Here is a 22,560-nt window from a genome sequence, read left to right on the forward strand (position 1 = left end):
AGATTTTCAAAGAAATAATGCACTTTCACTATATGATCTATATAGTCCCACCCTAGCACCAGAACCCCTGACCCTGGGGTCATGAATTTCACAATTTTGGTAGAGGGCTCAATGCTTATTACAATCATGCCAACAGTTTGACTGCTTGATGTCCAGGAGTAAAGAAGAAGATTTTTAAAGATTGCATTAATTTTGATGGTTTTGGTCCCACCCCTCAGGCCCCAGGGGGGCAGGGGCCACGAATTTCACAATTTTTGTTCCCCTTCACCCATAGATGCTATATGCCAAAATTGGTTGAAATTGGTTTGCTGGTTCCAGAGAAGAAGCTGAAAATGTTAAAAAGTTTACGACCGACGAACGACGGACGACGCACGACGACGGACGAAAAGAGATAGCAATAGGTCACCTGAGTGACTCAGGTGACCTAAAAATCAATACCATCAACTCGTAGTAGTACTTTCAGTACTTTGATATTAGTTTCCTATCTATTATATACATGTATGTATAAATTGTAACGTCATAGTTTCTTTCTACTGCAAACATTTCACATTCTGAGTATATAACACGGCGGAATAACGCATTACGTAATTCTATCTACCTTTTTGGCGAGTATAATATTAAAACATGGAAGGTATTTTCAATAAATTCATAAGATGAAAATCCTTGTAAAAACACTTCAAATTCCTTCGACCAGTCGATTTCAGAAGACTTCGGGGTTTTAATCCTATTATTATAAATTCTCTCTTCAACCTTATATGAGGTAAATAAATTGCGAAAATCGAAGTAAGGAGAGGCAATCTATATTGCCGTGTTGAGTCTATGTCTATATCTGCGAAACAAAGTTATGTTTATTAATAACATAGCACTAAATTAATTCGGCAAATATAGGGTTTTAAAAATTTCAAACGATGACGGCACTTTAGAAAATTAAATTCAACTGAAGTCTTATAAGAGATTGATTCACCTCTGAAATCTATAAACTCGTTCTTTATATTTTAAATGCAATTTATTTTTCCCCTGGTCTTATCAATAACATTGCCTCTTTGCGCCACATGCACAATTCTGCAGTTGCAGGGTGATTAACAATTGCCAGAACCATAGTCGCGTGGCAACCATGAACCCGATTTACCCAGCTTTAGGTTAACTCTCCGTCTTTCAGACCCACGCTCCTTTTTACCTGGTTTGCGTATATCAATAAGACTTTTACTTTTTTTTAAATCAGCTTGTCTATCGATCACTGTGCGTTCTCACATTAGAGGATTTGTTAAGTGTAATAATTTTTTATCATGGAAGTTTGTGAAAGACCCAGAACCACAGAGTAAGTAAAGAATTTATTTATTCATTCATTCTTTTTTTATTTTTAATAATAAAATTCTTGATTGATTTTTATTGAATTTTTTATTGATATAGGTTTAACAGAACATTCATTTTTTTCATTTTATTTTTTGCCGAACACCTTTGAAAATCTTTTATTCTTATCATTCATTATATACTAAAGTACATACATGCACTATACACAATACATTTGAATCTAAATTTATCGAGATACATTGCATTTTTTTTTATTTCGCTTTTAAACTAAAGAACTGTTTGAAAAGTATTCTCTATCCCGTACAATTTACCCAATAAACCATAATGTATGTACACAACACTGAATAGAAATTTTCACATAGGAACAGTTTCATTGTTGTCGAAATTTAGACAAAGGCCTTGGCACCATGAAATATTGATAATGATGTTTCCGTAGTGCACTAATTATTGATTAAAGAATTGATTGGCATATTATACTAGACATCAGAGGTCGTCGATATGTCTTCACGGTCTTAGTATTGTTTGACTGAAGGACGGGCTGATGATAAAGAAATATTTCACCCACCGAGATCACGGGGCCATTGAAGAATTGATATTTCTCACCAAATGTACTTCTGTCAAATATAGGGGACTCGGAACATTTCAATAATTATACCTTTAGCTATACATTTTTGATTAATTTAATCACAATTGGTCTTCTTTGGCTACTTTTTATGGAATATTTGTACCCTTAAGTACCATTTTGTTCAGAAAATTATATTGATATCACCTGTGGAGAATGGCCTTTCTTCAATAAGTAAAACCTATTATATTAATAAATTACGGCATTATACGATCTGATGCATTTTATTGAGCCATTTTAAACCCCTGTAAATCCCTCGTTTACCACTTCTATCGAGAGAAACATTCATTTCAATAGCAATAATCAAACATGGAAATGTTAGTTAATGTATGGTTTGGTAATCGGTTCAAAGAAAAATTTCAATGTGCATTAAGCTTAATAATCTAGACACAACGTTCATACAATTACCCCTTAAGGCTGCATAGATCTAGGGAAATAAAATGAATCTCTGGGAACGAATCCCTATATATGCATTTGTAGGTATAACAGAACAGGTATAGCTCTTGCATAATTAATGAAAGGGGTAATACACATATGAATTTTCTAAGACCTAATACAATTTCATTGAAAATATTATAATATATATCACTTTTTGGTAATTTTTTTTTATTTGTTTTTGAGGGTAACAAGCAAACACACATCTTGGATTCACGCCCAGAAGTAACCTTCGGTAATCTGTGTATTTGACCTGAGAACCCCCCATTACTCCCGGCCTATTTAGATTCGCCATGCACCACATTCCTTGAAGTATAACATAATCTTATCATAATCCACTGTTTAAATCATTTGATTGAATACATGATGAATGCCATGTCTCTACAGCTTTTCATTTCTATCGAAATATCTGAGGTGCCATTTAAAATATTGACAGGTTCTCTGCCATAGATTGGATACGATCTCTGTGAAAAGCAGTTTATATGAACTTCTTATGCAACACATTAGTTTTGAAGAACTTGTTGTGTCTACTGCATAGAGCAGTAAATAAATCATGTCAATAGTTTATCAAATTCCACCTGATTTTTTTAAATGGAATTATGCAGTTTAAAAATCTGATGATTCTGAAACATTGATAAAAGGTATAATTCCAGGTTAAGAAGACTGGTTCTTGTTATCAATCACGTCTGGCCATCAGGTTAAATAAAATGTAAACCCCACGCACCCCTTCCTTTTCATATTATTTTATTTATAGTAAGACATTAAATCTAGGTCAATTTTGCACCTTTTTTCACAAAAATAATTTTATTCAGAAAGGTCTAAACACTTATAACAATAAAAAATTGAACGTACATGTACAATTTAATTCTGACCTACTTTTTTTTTAATGTGGCGTTTCAATGAGGTCATTTTCGATGCTTTGTATGGTGTCTTTTACATGAGTTTTCCCCCACAATGCATATTAAATGTTCAAATATTTGAAACCCCACTTGTTATTTAATTAAGGTTGAATGTCTGACATTAAAAAACATAAAGACTTTTAAAAGCCCTTAACTTTTTTTCATTACATGTCACCGTCCGCAGATTCCCTGTAAAGAAGGCCTTTCTTTTTTCCTTTTTATTCCTCTTCTGGAACTAAACATGCCAAACAATTGAATATTTAGACAAAATCGTCAGTAAATACGCATATAAAACATAGATAAATAGATTGAAGTGGCGCCATGTTCTTAATTATTTATATACCAGGAAAAGAGTACATACTACATTGTATTAGTTACAGAAAAGAGCCACAAAAAAGAGCTGAAATTCTCTTGTCTTGTCTTCAGACCTTTTTAGCCAATGAATTGAAAGTAATGATTAATATTTAATAAATACAGCACATGTTCTGTAGGCTTTAGGACATTCACAATGCAATAAATACATTTAATGCATTTTTTACCATTTATGGTGTCATACTGAAAAACAATTCAAAGTCTGTATTTACTACATCATGTCCCATTTCTATTTTATGATTTGTATCTTCAGGTCCATTTACGCGCCATCCCCAGATCTCGACCCAATTATAGAAAGAATGACCAGATCTCGCGAAGGCGAGAGGTACTAGTATCTACTTTTGCCTCAAGAATATGAATTAAATATGTACACATATATGCGCACAAAATCAGTTCTATTCTCGGATTTTGGTTTAAATTTTCACTCGGTTTTTTTTTTATTATGGGTAAGGGGTGATAATTTTTATGATTATCACGCGTAAGAGAGAGCTGAAATGATTTTGTCCATCTGAATCACGTGTCAACAAAATGTACTCACATTTTTGTAGCAACAAGTGCATCTTCAAATTTTGCTTTGTAAGTTATCAAATGCATGAAGTTCTAAGCTAATTTATATATATTTATTTTATCAAGCTACTTTACATATATATTCTAAAATGAAAAACAAAATAAGAAAGAAAAAAAGGATATCACAATCCACACCTTTTTAACACTTTATGCACATACATAAAAATGTTGTCACTATTTTTTACAACGCCAGTTTATCACTAAATCAATCCACTTGAAGTACCATGCACAATTTATAATAAAAAATAATTTGGCACAATTCACAGTTTTTTTTTAATTATTATTATTTAAATTCATTGTGCACCTATGAAATTCTTATCCAACCTATTTCTTCACAATGGAACACTGTCATTTACCGACCGTTCAATCTGTTGTCAAATGCACATTGGACTACCATCCAAGTCAACGTTTTGAACGATTTTCCATCATATGCTTTACGATGGATCATCGTGCACTATATATATATCTATTTCCGGATCTACCCTTCGTCAGAAGCCTGATGCGTCAGAATGCTTCTACTAAAAACATAAAGGTATGACACGAAACGTCTGCAGTTTTAGTGATAATTTGGTATTATTAGTATAGAAATGGGATTGAAATTAAAAATAGAACGGCTCTGTAATAAATGCACTTTGGTTGCAAAATATTTAAATGTTACCAAAATGTTCAAAAACTGAGAGTAGAGTTTTACGATTTCACAAAACAAACGCTTCGTCGTGAATTTACGTCAGGATGGTTGGCCAAAGAATGTATTTAATTTTTATTTTCTGTTTATTTTGCTTCTAATCTAGGTATGTGATCTAGTTCTTGTTCAATTTTGTAAAAAAAAAAAAAAAAAAAAAAAAAAAAAAAAAAAAAAAGAACAAAAAAAAAAACCCCAATAATATTATGTCTTATTGATCTCTATGAATTCTGCAACCGTTTTCTTATTTTTAGTCATGACTTTTGCATTTATGTCTTGTTTATTCTCAAAAAAAAATATGGGAAACGTATAATCAGATGTGAATAAATAAGAGAAAGTAACAGATGTGGAATATTTTGTGACAAGAAAAAACACGGTTTCATCAAAAAAGAAAATATGAGCCGACATAATTTGGATGGATTTCCACTCAATTGCCATTCCACCATGTGTTGATAAATAATCACAATATTTCACCGAGAGTAGTTTATTTTTAATTTCGTTTCTTATAAACTTTACCTTTGAATAGCCAGTTACATGCAACTAAGCCCTACCTGAAGATGGTATTGTATGTATATTTTACCCGGTTTTTTTTACAGGTAATGAATATATCATGCTAATAAAAATCTAATGCATCATAATTTGATAACAGTTTCAAATCCATCATTGGTTAAAACACGAACGTGGCATCGTTTTTGAAAGTGGAGGGGGAAAGCAAATTTCAACTTACCTGAAAAAAAAACTTGAGAAGCAAAATTTAAAAAAAAAAAGGAAAATTGTCCAAACTCGCTCGAAAATGCTATTTCGGGGGGGGGGGGGGGGTCCAACTTCTTTCAGGACCAAATCAGTACCAAATTTTATTCATACACTACTATACATTAGTTACCCTTATTTGGCTATATACTGCAAAAAAAAAAGGGGGGGGGGGGGAACCGGCCTTTCAATGGACATTTCCAATAGTAAAAAGTTATATGTGAAAAAAATGCGGAGGCTGCGCCCCCCCCCCCCCGATGCTACGTGCCTATAAAATATATCCGATACATAAAATGGTTAAACAATGTAAAGTTCTTGAAATGTATAACACATTTTCTATATACACGCATGCGTGTTAGCTCCTGATCTGAATGTCCTTTCTCTATATAAGAATTACCAACACGCAGCTCCTGCAAGTGCTTTTAATGTCATTCTTTGATTAAAAAAGAAAAAAAAGTTTTGATGAAAAATAAAATTGGAAGAACCTTTTGAATTCTTTGGATAACCATTGATATTTTATTTGAATTTACATCAAATCTGACTTTTTCGTTTGATAAAAGCCAAAATCAATCAGTGAACATGAATCTAAGAATTTTTAATTATTGTCTTCGGATGTATCATTCTTTCAATGAAATCAAACACATGGTTATTAAGAGCGAGAAAAAATATAACAATTTAAATCCATCGACAGAGTTGACAAGATCTGAGGACACGAGATAATAGACACCGAACCCGATAAGAATTGTTCTTGCTTGAATGCATTCGGGGTAATGAATAGGCGCTGCTTTGTTTTGCTCGTCTGCAGACTGGTATTGATTGTCGTCATATGAATATCAATGATTCAATGTATGTTCATATATTTAATACCTAAACGTAAAAAGAAACAATATATACATATATTTACATACGACCGACCACAAGAGGCCCAACGCGGTTTAATGATTTAAAAAATTAAGAATTCAGATACAGAAATTTAAAAATGGACTTTTTTAAAGAAAGACTTTATTAACGCTGAATTTATGTTTTAATATATTTATTGATACTTGATATTTCATATCCCCAAAAATATAAATAAATAGAGTTAAGCACAGATTGCTATAATATATGCGACTCGATAAAATGAAAATTATTCATAAAATAATACTGTTTATTATCTGCAACGTATACATGTACTTGAAGAATGATTCCAAGTTTGATAAAACTCCGGTATCCCTGTTTAGCAACCTTATAAACTCTGCATCATTTCCGTTGCTTGTGCACATTCTGAGGTGCATGTCACTGTGTGCAATACACGAACTCTGATATTTACCTGAAATAGTTTAATTAATCTAATAAAAATGTGGGGCAATGGATTAACCACACTTTAAAATAAAATAACCCGCAGAGACCGTCATTAGATTTAAAAGCATTTTAACTCGAACCCACACGGCCCCCGTGATAAGTTGTCTTTATTAACAAATGGTGGGTCTCCCCCATGCATTGAAAATCTAGTTCCGTTTCCGTTGCATTATCCAGCATAGTTACAAATGAGTACAACAAACTGATTAGCTGTTCTGTTTCATAAAATACCAGATTATTAACATTTTGGATTTATTGATCTTGTATAAAATGAATGAAACTGGACTAACAGATGAGCAAATGAAACGGTAAGGCTATTATCATGATATTAATAGTTCATTTCAGATCCTGTGTAGTGAGTTTGTTTTATTGACCCTTAAATATTATCAAGATCCAAGTCGATTCAGATGGTCTTATTATTCCATGTCGTCAAAAAGCAACCACTAATGCAATTAATTAATGCATCGATGGTAAGTAAAGAAGAAAATAGTATATGAGTCGATAAGTTATGACAATATAATATCATATAATTATAAACTAGAAAGGTTCTATTATGACGTCACAAAGAAAACCGTAATTGTGACGTCATACAGAGCCATTGATGGAACTCGTATAGAGATGGGGTTGTATGAAATAAATTTGCTGGAAAATGATTTTCCAGCCATGCATACTGATAAAGATAAGTAAGTGACAGATTTTTTTTTTTACCTTTTCTCATGGATGTTTTTGTAAAAGGGGTGACAGGATGCAAACAAACTCCATGGTTTGAAAGTGTCCTTTTTTCAGCGTGTGACGCTGAAAATGGTAGGATTTCAAAATGTTTGTTTTGTTTAAAGTTATTATTATTAATGAAAAAGTAACTGTCTTTAAGTAGGAATATTAATATCTGAAGGAGGGGAGGAAGTGAACAAGTTGGCATTGAATTATATATTTAAAGCATTACTTCTTACATTTTTACTTATCCTATTGCAATCATTGCTCTTTGAAATTTTTAAAAATGCTGCTATATAGATTGAAGCAGAATCTAACTTTACTATAAAAAGTATTACGATTAAGTCTGACGTGTAGGATTAGGGTAAGAAGTATACTTCATGATTATTATTTGATGATAAAATTTCTCTGTGTCAAAAAACATACCAGTTTATTAATAGTGTGCTTTAGTCTTTCGTGAGTAAGGCTTTATATCAATACATATACTTTGCTTATATAGATTATAGAAAACCTTTTTTTAAAATTTATTTATTGATTGAAATGTAACTATGCGATTATTCGTACTTGTATCGAAAATTAATTGACGCGCACATTTAGCACGCATTCTGCTATAATGTATTATCTTTTTTTTATTTCTTTCAGAATGACCTTTTGGTCGAGATACGATCCAATCAGACAGGTGAAAGGGAACTGTTCTGACCACTGGGCCAAATACAGACAACAGGTAAATAAATAGTGGTCAAAGAATTACTTATATATACAATAAAAACAAACTAGTGGTCAAAGTTTTACTTATAGGTACAATGAAAAACAAAAACTAGTGGTCGAAGTTTTACTAATAGGTACAATGAAAAACAAAAACTAGTGGTCAAAGTTTTATTAACAGGTACAAGAAAAAAAAATAGTGCTCAATTTTACTTATTTTTCATGCTGCGGAAAATCACAATGAGAAATATCTTGCAAATACGTATGTATAAAATCAACAATTTTTTTTTCTCAACGAATACATTTTTCAAATACAGTAGAAATCAGAAAAGAATAAAGATGTGTCTATATATGTAGGACTTTAAACTGGGAAAAAAACTAAATATTTTTGTGGTTAGAATTCTTATCATCAATTTAGCATTTAGTTAATAACATATGTTAGTTATATCTAAATGGCATTTGAATCCCTTTTCACGAAGTTAAAACCTATAATATTATCTATGTGAAGCTATGCAATTGGAAGCATTGTTGTCATATTTTCAAACAAGCCATTTTAATTTGAATATATTGTAATGCAGGATGTGCCAATGGTCCCCTTAATGTTTACCAAGATCTTTACAAATTCCCAATATTGGGCAGATTTAACCTACCATTCAAAGCAGGTGGTGTTTTTACGATTGAATTATCGCCATTTTCTCCATAGAATTCTCTATCTGGGACTAATTTTCTAAAGAATAACTGTCAACACTTTCAAAAGATATGCCTTTTATTTGCTTTTATTCCCGCAGGCCACGTCCAAGAGGTTTATTTGTACCCAGAGAAAAAAGTAAAAGGTCCTTTTAAATTGTTGAAAATTTGTACAATAAAAGTGCAATTAGATTTAAAGAGGTTATGCTATCGAGAAAAGGCTGACAATTAAAAGACAAATGCATTTGTTATCGGCCAGCACCGCGCAGACGACATCGTCAAATATTTACCAATGGATCTCATAATCTTCTGCTATTCTCTAAATCACAATATGGCTGTCGAGCATACTTCTGAATAAGATTTCTTTCAAATGCCCGATTTTAAAACTTCGAGTTATAATGAGATAGTGAGAGAAAGTAGCTGAGTAACTCAAATTTGGAACATTCATATACATGGAGTAGTCCAAAATCGAATTAATTGCATGTTTGAACAACCTACGAGAAATGTTAATGTATAAACAGTCACTGCATGTAATGTACTTCTTATTGGCTAGAGAATAGTACATTTTTATCCTCCCCCGACCCCAAGGTAGTGAGGCATATCTGTTAAAATTTATAGAGCAGCGGTTTACGACCAATATTTTTTGTTACCATGGTTATTTTTTCCATAACTTGGTTGTTACCGGTATGTACAGATGACTCCTAATAAGTATGTTCTGTTGATTTTCTTAACAAAAGGTCATGGTCACCTGGTTTTATGTCGTACTGCGAAGGTTAAAGGTTAATTCTTTATCCAGGTCAAATGTTAAACCAATTTTTTTTAAATATACACATGTTGGTCATGAAAAAATGCACGCTCTTTACTGATATAATTTTCAGTTCGAAGGACAAAGGTCAGCAGGTTTCTTGCTACGACCGCGTCAAGTATTGTCTAATCCATCATCTTGCAATTCCTTTGCTTTGTAGTCTTCAAATTTCGCTGAGAGAGATGACAGTAGCTTGATACAACTGTAGTTCTTTTAAGGATAGGGAGACAAACTACTACACTTTACATATAAGTGGTTCAAAAAAATTCTTGCTTGAAAAAAAATACATGGTCATTATAATGCATAGTCAGCATACACTTTGAATATTAAGATTTGACTTTAGAGTTTTTTTGTGGTTATGATAAGCACTAATTTCGTCTTTCTGTGAGTATTTAGGTGAAATTTGAATATTCGGCTGCTATGCATAAATTTATTCGCTGAAAGAAACTAATAGGTGTTGAAGTATAAACGATCGTTCAAAGATCATGGTGAAATATTTGTTCCATTATAGGTCTGACCTAGTTAACAGAGTTTAATCTCTTAAGCTATCATTAGGGATCAGTCACATTTGTTTCTTTACAACAAGATTAAAAATTGAGATTATAAAGATTTAAATTTCTTACAAACAATTGTTCACCTTTTCGACTCCGGTTACCGCATTGTGGGGGACTAGCAATACACATTCCCAGTGTTGTAACACAATCTCTATAGACTGGAATTGTCATCTGTTTTCTGTAGAGACAACATTCTTATAATAAACACAGCGAATAGATACAGCATAATTTATTACATATGTTCTTTTAATCGCATCTTTTTTTTTTCTCTCTTAACAAAGCACATATCTGCCATAGGCGCTCCCCAGCTTAATTGTTAAAAAATATATATCTACTATACTATAAACATAACATAACATAACATGTTTATAGTATAGTAGATATATATTTTTTAACAATTAAGCTGGGGAGCGCCTATGATATCGAGATATATATGGTATAGTGAAATGAAATTCTTTCAAGCGTATGCTTAGCGTCCATAGACCGTATTGAATATTTCAATTGACTATTTTGTATATATTCTTATGTAGCATACCATTAAATTCGATTCTGATGCAAAAACTGACAATAAGCAAAACGACACAAAACTACTTAAACTAGTGATTGTTAAGTATTCAAAATAAACCATGAAATGATGGACCTTGACTTTTAATTGGTACAAAAAGATTATCACACGAGCAGGCGCGGATCCAGGATTTTTGGGGTAAAATAAATTTCCAACAAAAAAATTCTTGACAAGCACAAAAAAAAGAAACCTAATTTCCTTTCCCTATCCAGAAAATTTCTTGACAAGCAAAAAAAAAAACAAAACAAAACAAAACAAAACACAAGCACACAAGCAAAAAAACCCGTAAAATCCATTTCCAAAACGTGAAAAACACCTATTTCATTGTGGTGATGGTGGGGTCCACGTTTTCTGGGGGGGGGGGGGAGTCCAAAGTCATTTTTTTATTGGCTTCAGTATATACTTTGGTAACTCTGCAAATTCCAGGGGGTGTCCCCCCCCGACCCCCTCCCTCTAGATCCGCGCATGACGAGTTGTTCTGATTCCCTGTCATTCTTGCAAGCAGATGCTTCTTTTGGCCTTGTTCTTACTTTTTTTTTAATTGTTCTTGGTGATTTCTTTCTTTTTATTTAATTTTTGCTTTTTTTCCCCTTTGAATTCTTTGGTTGTTTCGAAATTCTGCTCCGTTTCCTTCAATCGTTAAAAAGGGGGCTGCCATAAATGTGAAAAAAATTATTTTTTGGAAGGAAGCATTGATACGTGTTTAGTGAATTGCATTGATAATTTGTTGTCTTGTATTATTAACATCTTATTCCTTTTTTTCAGACAGGTAATGTATACCATTTTTAGCAGGTTGCACGTGAGTATGCAAGTAATATAAATGCACTTCATAATATCAGCAAAATAAACTACAGAAAGGCACAATTTCACACAACAAGGCAGTAAACGTTATCATATATATTCAGTTCATGACGTCTCGAAATGATGTCATCAACACAGTATACTCACTCTCTCGTTTATACTTGTAATTTAACATGTTATGGAGTACCCTTGTAGAGTCTTTTATGTTGTCCATTACTGGTGAAGGGAGTTGTCCATAGAAGCTTTATTTTGAAATTGTTCAGCAGTGTAAGATTAGTGTAACCTGATATTTAATCAAGAGATACACGTAGCATGAATTGATGCGCACAAATTCTTTGAATTTCAGTCAGTACACTTTACATCCCCTAAAATTTAATTATTTACAACCAACAAAGAAATTACACAAAAATTCAAATTTGTTGAGTCCAGTATATTTGTTGATAAATTTTACTTATTAGTGCAAAATATAAATTTGTGCAAAGTACAAATCACATCTGCATAATATGTTCCAATGTAAAATTTTAAATTAAAAGACAGAAATTGTTTTATGCATAGAATTACTTTGTTTCAACGTCAATTCATGCTACCTCTGGGAGCTAGCTAGATATAATCCATAAAATATTGAAAAACGATCCTGGCTCCTTAGATATATCCGGATCCTAACCTACTAACTGGTTGGACTAATTCACGGGTGTACATTTAAGATAACTTTAATTGTGTAACCAGGGAAGGTGATGGGTACAAATGCGCTACTTGATGGACCATGTTCTGATTTTGCTGTTCTGCTCTAAAACCATAGTCCGGATTTTGATGTAAGTTTTTAAAGAAAAAAATCTAAATTTTCATTTTTTATGTGATATGTGAAGTAAATTCTGATATTGGAAACTTTATCGTAGAATCATAAATTATATTCTCGAAAATATGTTATTGATATTTTTTTGATTCGGAAAATAATTACCAATGGCTTTGTTTTGAACTTTAAATTTGAGTTTGAACCTAAGAGTGTGCATAGAGCTAGTGTGTGTTCTTTCCTCATCAATTTCAAACTAAAAGCTAAAGGTCAACAGGACAGTAAAATAACATGGGACATCTAATGTTTTACAGCGCAACGCGCTCAACAAAGGGCCAGGGTTGTTAGTTACGAACAGGGTAGAAACATTCCTTATAAAGAGAAAACTTTTGATGAATTGGTTGTAGATGGTCTTCGAGGCTCAATGCCCGGTGCGTATTCCAGTAGCCGACCCAAGAACACTTATAACAAAGCCTTTTACAGGAATGTGTTCTCAGATCGAGCAAAAGACGGCTTCCGGTATTGGCTGATAGAACGTCCTAAACCAACAAGTTGTAAGTATACAGACCGGAAGCGTGTGATTTGTTAACCGGAAGTTTGCTTTATGTTAACCGGAAGATAATTGGTTAGACAGGATTGGTAGTACTAATAAACGTGAAATTGGTGAATGCTGGTATTTTGTTGATAGGATATTAATCAGGTTCAAGTCACCAGTACATAAATTAATAGAATTTTGCCATTTGTGTAGTATTTATTTGTTGCTACTTCGTAAAGTTGCAGAGGAATAACTTTATGTATTAAATTTGTCATATAACAATTACATGTATATAATCAGGACTATATATAAGTTTGTGAATCGGGAGCTTTTAACAGTATACATGATTGAATTGGGTCAACCTTTAATGGGACACTGAGAAACGTCTTGCAGAGATACATGTACATATAAGAAGGATTTCTTCATAATATTTTCAGATGCTCAATTCCATATACATTTTAGAGCTTTGTCTCCCCTTAAAGAGACCCTTTTCATTTTTTGCCTATTTGAGAACATTTTCTGAAAGCAGAATCGAAAATGATGAAAATGATTTATATATTTTGTTACCTTTTCTACGTTTTACATTTATACAAACTGAATATGTTGATTAGATCAGTACTTCTAAGAATGATGAAAGTGTTCTCAGGCATGCTTTTATATTTAACAGCCGCTGCTTCATTAATCTGCTGTTTTCTTGTAGTCGGAAAATACGGAATGGGTTCTTATAAAACAGTTCTAGGGATTGGAAACGCCCCAAGGACGTGATGTGAGTCACGTGACTACGTCATTCAGACGTGTTTGATTGGTGTTCTTCATCAGAATATATCATTAAATATTTTTAACTTCATTTGCATTCAATATTTGGAGATTCTAGCAATAATTGATAATTAAGATACGGTAAATGCTTCAGAATGGATCTTTTTAATATGGTGTTTTGTACTTATTTCAAGTTTTCCAAGAATTAACGCTGAATTATATATCAGTTAACAGTTCCAACAAATGATTAAATTTCCTTTCCCTTTATCGTTTATACTTTAACCCTTTTCTCCATTGTTTTAAGGATCTATTATTTATTTTTCAGTTGGAAGATACAGTCTTGGTGCCGCTCATTCGGTTTTAGGATTATGTAATGCTCCACGAACTTAATTTATTAATATATTTATTATTTTATATAATTATGTTTATTTTTTAAAATGCACTATTGGTATATATTAGTTTTCAAGGAAGCGGACATAGTGTTATTTTGTTTAAAATTGTGGAAAAGCATATAAGGGGGATGTGATTCATTGATTAGATTTTGCACTTTGTCAGCCATTTTGTCTTTTGGTGCCTGTTGATGTATGCGATAAACAAGCCCTTTGGCGGCAGCTTGCCATGAAAAAAAGTTAAAACTGGGTTTGAAATTTACTAAAATTATTGCTTTTTGTTAAAAAGGGGATTAAAATAAATTAAGAAATTAATTTTTTACAATTTAGTTATGTATTATACTGTGATGACAACTGAGTATTTGTTCGATTTGATTTATCCTTTGGGACGACATTCTTACCACCGCAGTATTAGTTTGTATATATAACTCTCCTTAGATTAATGCAATGATTTCAGTAAGTACATATACATATATAATTTAGATAATTCCTACGATATTAGATATATCCCTCGTCATTCTTGTATGTAAATCATAATTAATGCAATTTCTCAATAAAGGAATTTAAAGTTATAAAGTTGTTTGCATTTCTCTAAACCTTTTGCATCTCATTCTTGTCTCGAGGTAAGTATATCTGTATTTGGATCCTGCTTATAGACTGTTGTGTCCTCCGCCAATGATTACAAAAATATCATAAGATTGAGGGATCACTTATTTAATGCAATATCAAATGTAGGGGCTTTTACAATATAATCTTTTAACTGAAGGGGACTGTGGTGTCGGGATCTGTCTTTTAAAAAAGGAGTGGAAATTTGAGAAATGAAGATGGGGAAGATAGAAATAAAGAAAGTAAAATTGCTTGAGCAAGAAAGATTTAACAGTATGCGCCATAACCCTGATTTAAAGGACTGTTCTTATTCTTGAAAGTGCATGTGTTAAAGCTGGTCTGAAATACAACCTCTTTCAGTTCCCAGTAGGATTCATAAAACTTTTCAGAACAATGGAATGGAGTTTAACGGAACACTTTTTCTGTCACTAGGAAAATTCCAAGCAGATTGTTTTGATATTGTTTTTTTTTTCAGGAAATTACAAAACTTTTCTTTCATTTATTGCTACAGTATTATGTGCATTGTGATAATCACTAAAATATACTGTAAAGATTTCAAATCCACCAGTGGTATACATTATATGAACTCTTTGTAAACATAATTACAAAAAGACTAATCTTCAGTAACTTTACATGTGCATTTATGAAGCAACCCATAACTTCAAAACTATGGAATCATTTAAATTCACAGAAGATAATTTTTGTTCCTTTTTTGTAAAAAAAAAAATAAAGTTTGTAAGAGCGTAAATCTCAGTTCTTATGAATGAAATCGTCTCCTTTGTTGTGATTATAAATTCAATGGTAAGGACAAACCAGTCGGAATGGCGGTGCATTGGGTGCGATCGCACCCTTTTAAAAACACTTAAAATTATAAATTAATGTTAGAAACAAATTCATTATTCTTCTATTGAAATTAATGCTGCTTTTCTGTTTGATTGATATGTGAAGAAAATACTCGAAGAATGCACCAGTACCCACCAAAATGGTACCCAATAATTAAAAAAAAATCTGGCTCCTGGGAGGGGATACTATACCCCTTCAGACGGGGTATAGTATTCTGCTATAGTCAATTTCTATGCTGGTTCCCCCTTCCCCCACTTTTTGACCCCCCCCCCCCATTTGAAACCGTTGTTACGGGCCTGAAAACGATTTTTTTTAGTTTATTAGAAGAATCTATCATCTGATTTTAGGTGCCTCATCATTCCTTTATTCATGTTAATTAAATTGGAGATGTTCGTAAGAAATTGATATTTTTCCCTTCTTGTTCATGCAATTTCATGCAGAAGCTCAATTACACATGCACATTTAAATATAGTTCTTTCATTTGACCACAAGTTTTTTTTTCGTTTTATTAAAGAAAGACTATTAACGTAGTCGTTTAAAGATAAAATTACTAGTATAGTAATGCATGCACGTAGCTTTCAAGAAGCACTCTAAGGGAGACAAATCCATCTAAATTCATGCTACTGATCAGTGAATGAACATTGAAAATCCTCATACGTTAAGGCATAACGTGAATGAATATTCTTGCAAAGGTATAATTTCTTTGGTCTCACTTCCTTACTCTCATCTTCATAGAATTAATGCGAGGGAGAGACCGTTTAATGCGGGGGAGGGGATTACCGCCAAGGTGATTTCTTGTTAATGTGTATCATCAGAATATGCTGTTTCTTACCAATTTTCAAAAACTTTCAACTTTGTAAACTTTAAGTATACTTTATATTCATGCTGACTTTGGATTCAATGTACTAACGTTAGCACCAAAGCAATAAAGAATTTCATCAGAGAGAGAGAAAGAGAGAGAGCGCGTTTGCTTATTGGCATCAATCTAGATTAACCGTATGTAAACTTTTTTTCTATAGTTATATCCTCCGTACATGCAAGGATAAAAGATGGAACCAGCATTACCTTTCCGGAGAGTGCAGTCAAAATTAAATAATTTTAAATATTAATATGATAATATCCATATATTTTCCCACCACCCTGATTCCGCAGCCGGAATGGATTCTTCAAAACAGAGCTCATATCTAAAAACACTGTCATCAGAGAGTAAACTCAACTTAAATTTAAAAACAAATATTTTTAAAGGTTTGGAATTTATTTAATGTATATATATATAGGTGAACATACATGTATCACAGATTTCTTATTTCATAGCATGAACAAGTTTTAAACAACTTTCAAACAGGTGCTTGTCACTTCTCTACAAGTGATTTTTGTACCAAAAATAAGATACAAAAAGTCTATGATTAAATAAGTATAAGCACTTTTAAAGCAAAAATACAAAGAATTTTCTGTAGTGAAATGATCAAGCAATTGCTGATTGTTATTTTCCTCTTCTGTCTATCCACTTACACAAAAACACAAACTGCTACATTTACATGATACAAAGTTTATGGACTGACTAAAACCCATCATAATTGTTTTTCTATCAATGAAAATATTTGAAGTTGACAAGATCTCAAATCTGCTCCTTATATCTCATATCAACTTACCAATTATTTTACAAATACTTGTTAAATTATTTCACCTGTATATGGATTAATTGTCTTCTGAAGTTAAATATTCAGAAGTTAGGAAGGATTTAAAACTATATAATGTACTCTAATCTTCATAAAATTCATGATTGTACACCATATACACACACACACCTTTTTTTCTCTTTCTCTCATAACAAATCCACATTCTCAACAACTGAAAAATAAAACAACACCCCTCCCGGATCCCCCTATACATTTGAAGCTTGCTTTATCGAGTGCTAGTGTTAAATTGCATGAAATAAGCAGCTGTGGGCGGATTTGTGTAAACTTCCTTATCCAGAAACTCTAAATGTCCTTTCTGTTCCTTGGCTAGACGACGATTTTCCTCGGCCTGCTGGCGTTCCAAATCTCGACGCTTTCGCTCCATCTCGCGCTCCAGAAGCATGCCTGCTCGAGCGTTGGCATTTTGCTGGCGCTCCCATTCTGCTTGTCTCAGCTCTTCTTCCTGTCTTGCCCTCTGAAAATTAAATATTTTCCTGCTTTTAGTAAACTTGTAAAAAAAAATAATTAAAAACACTTTTCCAAATATCAAAATAAAGACAATTTAAATATCATCATAACCTTATCAACAGAGGTTCTGTTATTTATCTATCATTTTAAGTAATAAGGGATGAATAACAATAAATCTATTCAAACTTTTAACTGACAAGTAGAATATGTGTCTTTGACAAAATCCAAAACAAATATCAGCTTTGACATACATTTTTTAACTAATGCAAAATTTTATTTACAAATGGCATTACCTTATCCAATCAAACCATAAGAATGAATGTTAACTTTTTAAAACAGGTTCATTTAACATTGCACAATTTAACTTAGGATCTACTGCACACAATCTCTTGACTCTTTAGTTTAAATTGAGCTACAGATTCATATGATCTCACCTCTTTCTCTTGCCTCTGGAGTTCTTGTTTCCTTCTGACATCCTCGACCTGAGCAGGGGTCATTCCCTTCCAGCGGTCAGTGATAACCCTGTGGGGTCCGAATGCACTTTGTGCTACGGCAGGATTCTCTGTGAGAACATCCCCAAATACATGGTTAGCAATCTCTGTCATGTTATCGTCTAACTCCTGCTGTTTCTTTAATCTCTCCTTTTCATCTCTTTCTCTTGCCTAGAAAGACAAAAAAAAATATTTTAGAATGTAAGTTTTCCTTTATTATTAAATTGACATCCACACTGTTTAAAGATTTCTGTGAATCTGTTTAGTAATCATTTACCAACTTTGAATTTAAAAATATTTCAGTGTCATCTGTAAGGGTATAATAATCTTTTATTTATTGGATATGCACTAATGAAAGATAATTTAAAGATGAATGATTGAAAAATTAATCTTGCAGAATTCTGGTCTTGTGAGTTTACTTTACAATTAATTCCATCTCTCAATTAATTGAAAACAAAAAGTGTCATTAAATATAAGAAAGAGACATAGTAGTTCAATCTTTTCTGGTAATTACCCTAAAACTGACAATAAAATTTTAAAAAATTTGTTGGCATACCAAAGCATTGTTGTAATCCTTAGTGGCAACATTAATAGCCCGTCTACAATCCTCCTCGGCTTTAGCTAGTTCCATTGACCTCTGGTCTAGTTCCCTCATCTTCAACTCATACAGTCTGTCAGCTGTTTTCTGGTTCCTTTCAGCTTGTTCCCGCTCCTCCCTCTGCTCCGTGGACCACTCTCTTAGCTGTTCCTGTTGGTACTTCCTTCTGGCCTTGCTATTTAGGTCTTCACCTATAAATTTAGAAACTTATTTTTATTTTTGTAATTCACCACTAAATATTTTAGTGGTGAATTACAAAAATAAAAATAAGTTTAATAAAAAGAAATTTAAGTTAAAATAAAATGTTTTGTTTTTCGCATAGGGTAATATAAAAATTCCAAAGACTAACAAAATGCAGACAAGAAGTTAAGAAGAAGAAAGAATTGACATTACAAAAATACCAAGTATATGCAAATGAATTCATATTCTGTGTTTTAATTATTATAATTCAAACACAACAAAGACCTAGTCATTAGATTATTCATATTAAAATGCACAATCTGACCTAATTTTACCAATGGTTAACCCTTTTGTTGACAGTAAAAGTACATGTACTTATGTGGTTGAAATAAAAATTACATATATATAGAAAAATATTATGGGATAATTTGAAATAATGAAAACATACCTTAAATTTTTAGAACGTAAAATATGATTCAGTTTTTTTGCAACTTAAAAAGATAAGAACCACTCTTTTTTTACCTTCAAATTTCTGTAAACTTGACACGCCACATCTTGGATCATCATCACTAACTCGGGCTGGTTTATCTTTCTTGAGGTAGTCTGGATCATACAAATCAAACTCCCTTCGACTGTCTGGCTGCTGGTGCATCATCCGGAATTCATTCATTGCTCTGTTTAATTCTCTCATGTCTGCTTCTTGACGTTTCTCTAACAACTGGGAAATTTTATCATTTCTTATTGCATCATGTGCTGGAAAAGAAAAAAAAGATATTTCAAATACTTTGATATTGTAAAAGTAAATTATAAGCTAAATATTTCAATTTTAAATTTACATCAAATTATTTTTCAATTTCAGTTTATTGACAACACCATCATACATTGGCATATAGACATGAATGCAACAAACAATTAACATACCGTATATACTCGCCTATAAGTCGGTTTTGGGGAGTTAAATTTTGGTCCAAAACTCTATGTCTGACTTATAGGCAAGTCATAAAAAGATAAGAATTTTTCTGGATGGCAAAATGTAGTATTTTATAAACATTTCCTATGACTATTGTTGAACAAAGTATTGATATATTATTTCATTTATATTTTCTAAGATTATACATAATGTACAAGTATTTCAATATTTTAATAACTATTTTTATCTTAAGTGTGCATTATGTATTATTCTTAATGATTTAAAATTAAATATTGGCATCACTTCTAAAAATATAAATCGAAACCAGGTTAAAACGTTAGAGCATTGATTTGAAATTGTCAACTGATTCTGGCAAAATGTTGTACTGACTTACAAGCAGGTAAATGGTAAATCCCTCCAAAATAACCTCATAAATACAACCGACTTATAGGCGGACCGACTAATAGGCAAGTATATATGGTACATAAAAATCCCAGTGAGTATATTAGTTATGTTGAAGTTTTTCTCTTCTAATATCAAAGCACTTTTTCAGAAAGTTACATACTCTTAGAACTAGCAATTTTAATACTTGGAGGGTTAATAATGTCAATAATAGGGTTTTCCTTCATGTAACATTGAGCATTAAATACATCACAATATCTACACTGATCATAACTAGGACAATAAAGTACAAAACTTATTTCATTTTCATAATATATCATAAGAACTACATATATTTTTACCAAATGCTAATTCTCTTTTCTTTTCAAATTCTTCATGCTGTTTCTTGTCTTTAGCTTGTTGTTCTAGTGCTTGCATGTCAACCTAGAAACATTTATAAACATATACATATTATTATGACCCTGTTGGAACCTTACACAAACTTTATAGAACAATGTTTTTACAGAATATCAGCAGTTTAACATAGAGAAAAAATAAATGTTTTACTTTAAATGTGGAAAAACCTGCATGTTAGTTTCACAAATTTCTTTAATATAGCATATAGATGAAAGTTATGATAAAAGATAAATTAACTAACCCCCCCCCCCTTTTTCCATTTCATTAGTTAGTAATATATCCAGTGCCTAGGCAATCTTTCCGTAACAATTTTTTAACCCATAGTATAATAGTATAAATTTATACGATGTTCACTATTCGGAAGAGAGTCCAAAAGTGTCAACAAAGTGTTAGTAACGTAAAACAGTTAAAAGCTTACCCCGATCGTTCTACATTTTGCATTGAAAATCCTTGATTTTCTCTCCTCTTCCATGCGCCGACGGCGTTCAATAGCCGCGGCTTCTTTATAATCTACGGGTAAATCTAATTTGTACATCTTTCTTCCTTTAGAAAACACCAGGAACCAGAAGATGTTTCTGTGTCACTCTCTCTGCAAGCGTTGTCAAGTTTACACCGTTGTCAACCGGAAGTTTACACGCTGCGGAGCTACAAACTTTAGATTAACTTTAATGTAGTTTATTTTTAAATCAAAATAACTGTTTTTTATATGATTTTGTCTAATTTTATGATAAACTAAATGCATTAATCTATGCATATTTTTAAAAGAACTATATATTGGAGTTTTTTCTGCGGATATTATTTATTGCCCGATCCCGATCAAAATTTAATGAATGAAACTGAATTCGATGTACGGCGGATAAGATTGTTGACAGATCTAATCTTTCGATGTGATCATGTAAATTACAACGTTGTTTGGGATAACAAATTTAAATTGATCTTATATTTAGCCTTGGTATAAAACAAAAAAGTTCTGTATACTCAATTTTTTTTTAGAATGTATCTTAGTTATTAATAATTAAGGAATTCGTACTCATTCAAGTATGCCTAAGTTATATATACATGTACATAAAAATGCACTGAATGTCTAAACATTAAAATTGATAGTCGCATTGTGCAGTGTACAGTCGGACTAAAAACATTCGGGTGGTTTTATTTTCAATTAGACTATTAGGGAAAATATCATTAGCGAAAAAAGGAAAGGTGATGAGATCAACCACGAAAAAAACTAGGAAAAAAATATACACAATCAAAATGACAGAAGATGACAATGATTTTTTTTTCGTGCATTTGCGAATCCAGCATTTCTTTCAAGGGGATTGGTTGGGTTGGGGTCCATACCAAATCCCGAAAAATAAATTCATGACTCCGAAACTTTTCGCCAAGAAAAAAAATTCCGTGGAAAATTATAAACTTATGATAGATTTTCTCTTTTTGCTACTCCCCCTTCCTTCCACCGACTTGTTAAATTATATGCTTTCGCAAAAAGAGCAAGAGGGCATAGATGTAACTATTATGGTGAAATTAAAGCAGTATCGGGTCCAGAAAAATACAAAAAGTAAAAAATAAATGAATAAAAAACAAATAAAATTAACATTTGACAAGCAATATTTACAAGGAAATCAAATATAGTAAGCCATCATTGTTTGATAACTGTAAATATACATACTTGTCAACAAAAAAGGGCCCAAGAGTACCCGGGTCGCTTAACCCTTT

At 32.1% G+C, this 22,560-nt stretch overlaps 2 protein-coding genes across 7 annotated transcripts; one reads left to right on the forward strand and one right to left on the reverse strand.

The window, feature by feature from the left end:
• Positions 1–1,163: 1,163 nt before the first annotated feature.
• LOC133184938 (uncharacterized) lies at positions 1,164–14,828 on the forward strand. 6 transcript variants are annotated; one of them, XM_061320004.1, is made up of 6 exons: positions 1,167–1,318; positions 3,893–3,964; positions 8,330–8,411; positions 12,905–13,148; positions 13,830–13,895; positions 14,211–14,295. In XM_061320004.1, exons 1-5 carry the CDS (start codon positions 1,287–1,289, stop codon positions 13,892–13,894), a joined length of 495 nt encoding a protein of 164 aa, XP_061175988.1. In that variant the 5' UTR covers positions 1,167–1,286; the 3' UTR covers position 13,895; positions 14,211–14,295. The 6 variants fall into 6 exon arrangements, with proteins under 6 accessions (XP_061175989.1, XP_061175988.1, XP_061175992.1 ...); XM_061320005.1 differs by lacking the exon at positions 13,830–13,895 and having other exon boundaries at positions 1,164–1,318; positions 14,211–14,828; XM_061320008.1 differs by lacking the exon at positions 3,893–3,964 and having other exon boundaries at positions 1,170–1,318.
• A 2,131-nt stretch (positions 14,829–16,959) lies between these two features.
• On the reverse strand, positions 16,960–21,481 carry LOC133184940 (RIB43A-like with coiled-coils protein 2). Its single transcript, XM_061320010.1, has 6 exons — positions 21,266–21,481; positions 20,793–20,874; positions 19,662–19,892; positions 18,918–19,150; positions 18,305–18,532; positions 16,960–17,877 (listed from the first exon to the last, which is right to left on the reverse strand). Exons 1-6 carry the CDS (start codon positions 21,380–21,382, stop codon positions 17,629–17,631), a joined length of 1,140 nt encoding a protein of 379 aa, XP_061175994.1. The 5' UTR covers positions 21,383–21,481; the 3' UTR covers positions 16,960–17,628.
• Positions 21,482–22,560: the final 1,079 nt, after the last annotated feature.

This window comes from Saccostrea echinata, unplaced genomic scaffold (genome assembly GCF_033153115.1).
Source record: "Saccostrea echinata isolate AGI-Se365-2 ecotype Australia unplaced genomic scaffold, CSIRO_AGI_Sech_v1 ptg000011l, whole genome shotgun sequence".
Classification (NCBI taxonomy): domain Eukaryota; kingdom Metazoa; phylum Mollusca; class Bivalvia; order Ostreida; family Ostreidae; genus Saccostrea; species Saccostrea echinata.

Coding starts and splice junctions, on each gene's coding strand:
- LOC133184938 (XM_061320005.1), top strand. CDS start 1,287: ATGGAAGTTTGTGAAAGACCCAGAACCACAGA. Junction 1,319..3,892: donor GAAAGACCCAGAACCACAGA/GTAAGTAAAGAA, acceptor TTGTATCTTCAG/GTCCATTTACGCGCCATCCC. Junction 13,149..14,210: donor ACGTCCTAAACCAACAAGTT/GTAAGTATACAG, acceptor TTTATTTTTCAG/TTGGAAGATACAGTCTTGGT.
- LOC133184940 (XM_061320010.1), bottom strand. CDS start 21,382: ATGTACAAATTAGATTTACCCGTAGATTATAAAGAAGCCGCGGCTATT. Junction 19,893..20,792: donor GAAAAGAGAATTAGCATTTG/GTAAAAATATAT, acceptor TTTCTTTTCCAG/CACATGATGCAATAAGAAAT. Junction 17,878..18,304: donor TCCAGAGGCAAGAGAAAGAG/GTGAGATCATAT, acceptor TTTAATTTTCAG/AGGGCAAGACAGGAAGAAGA.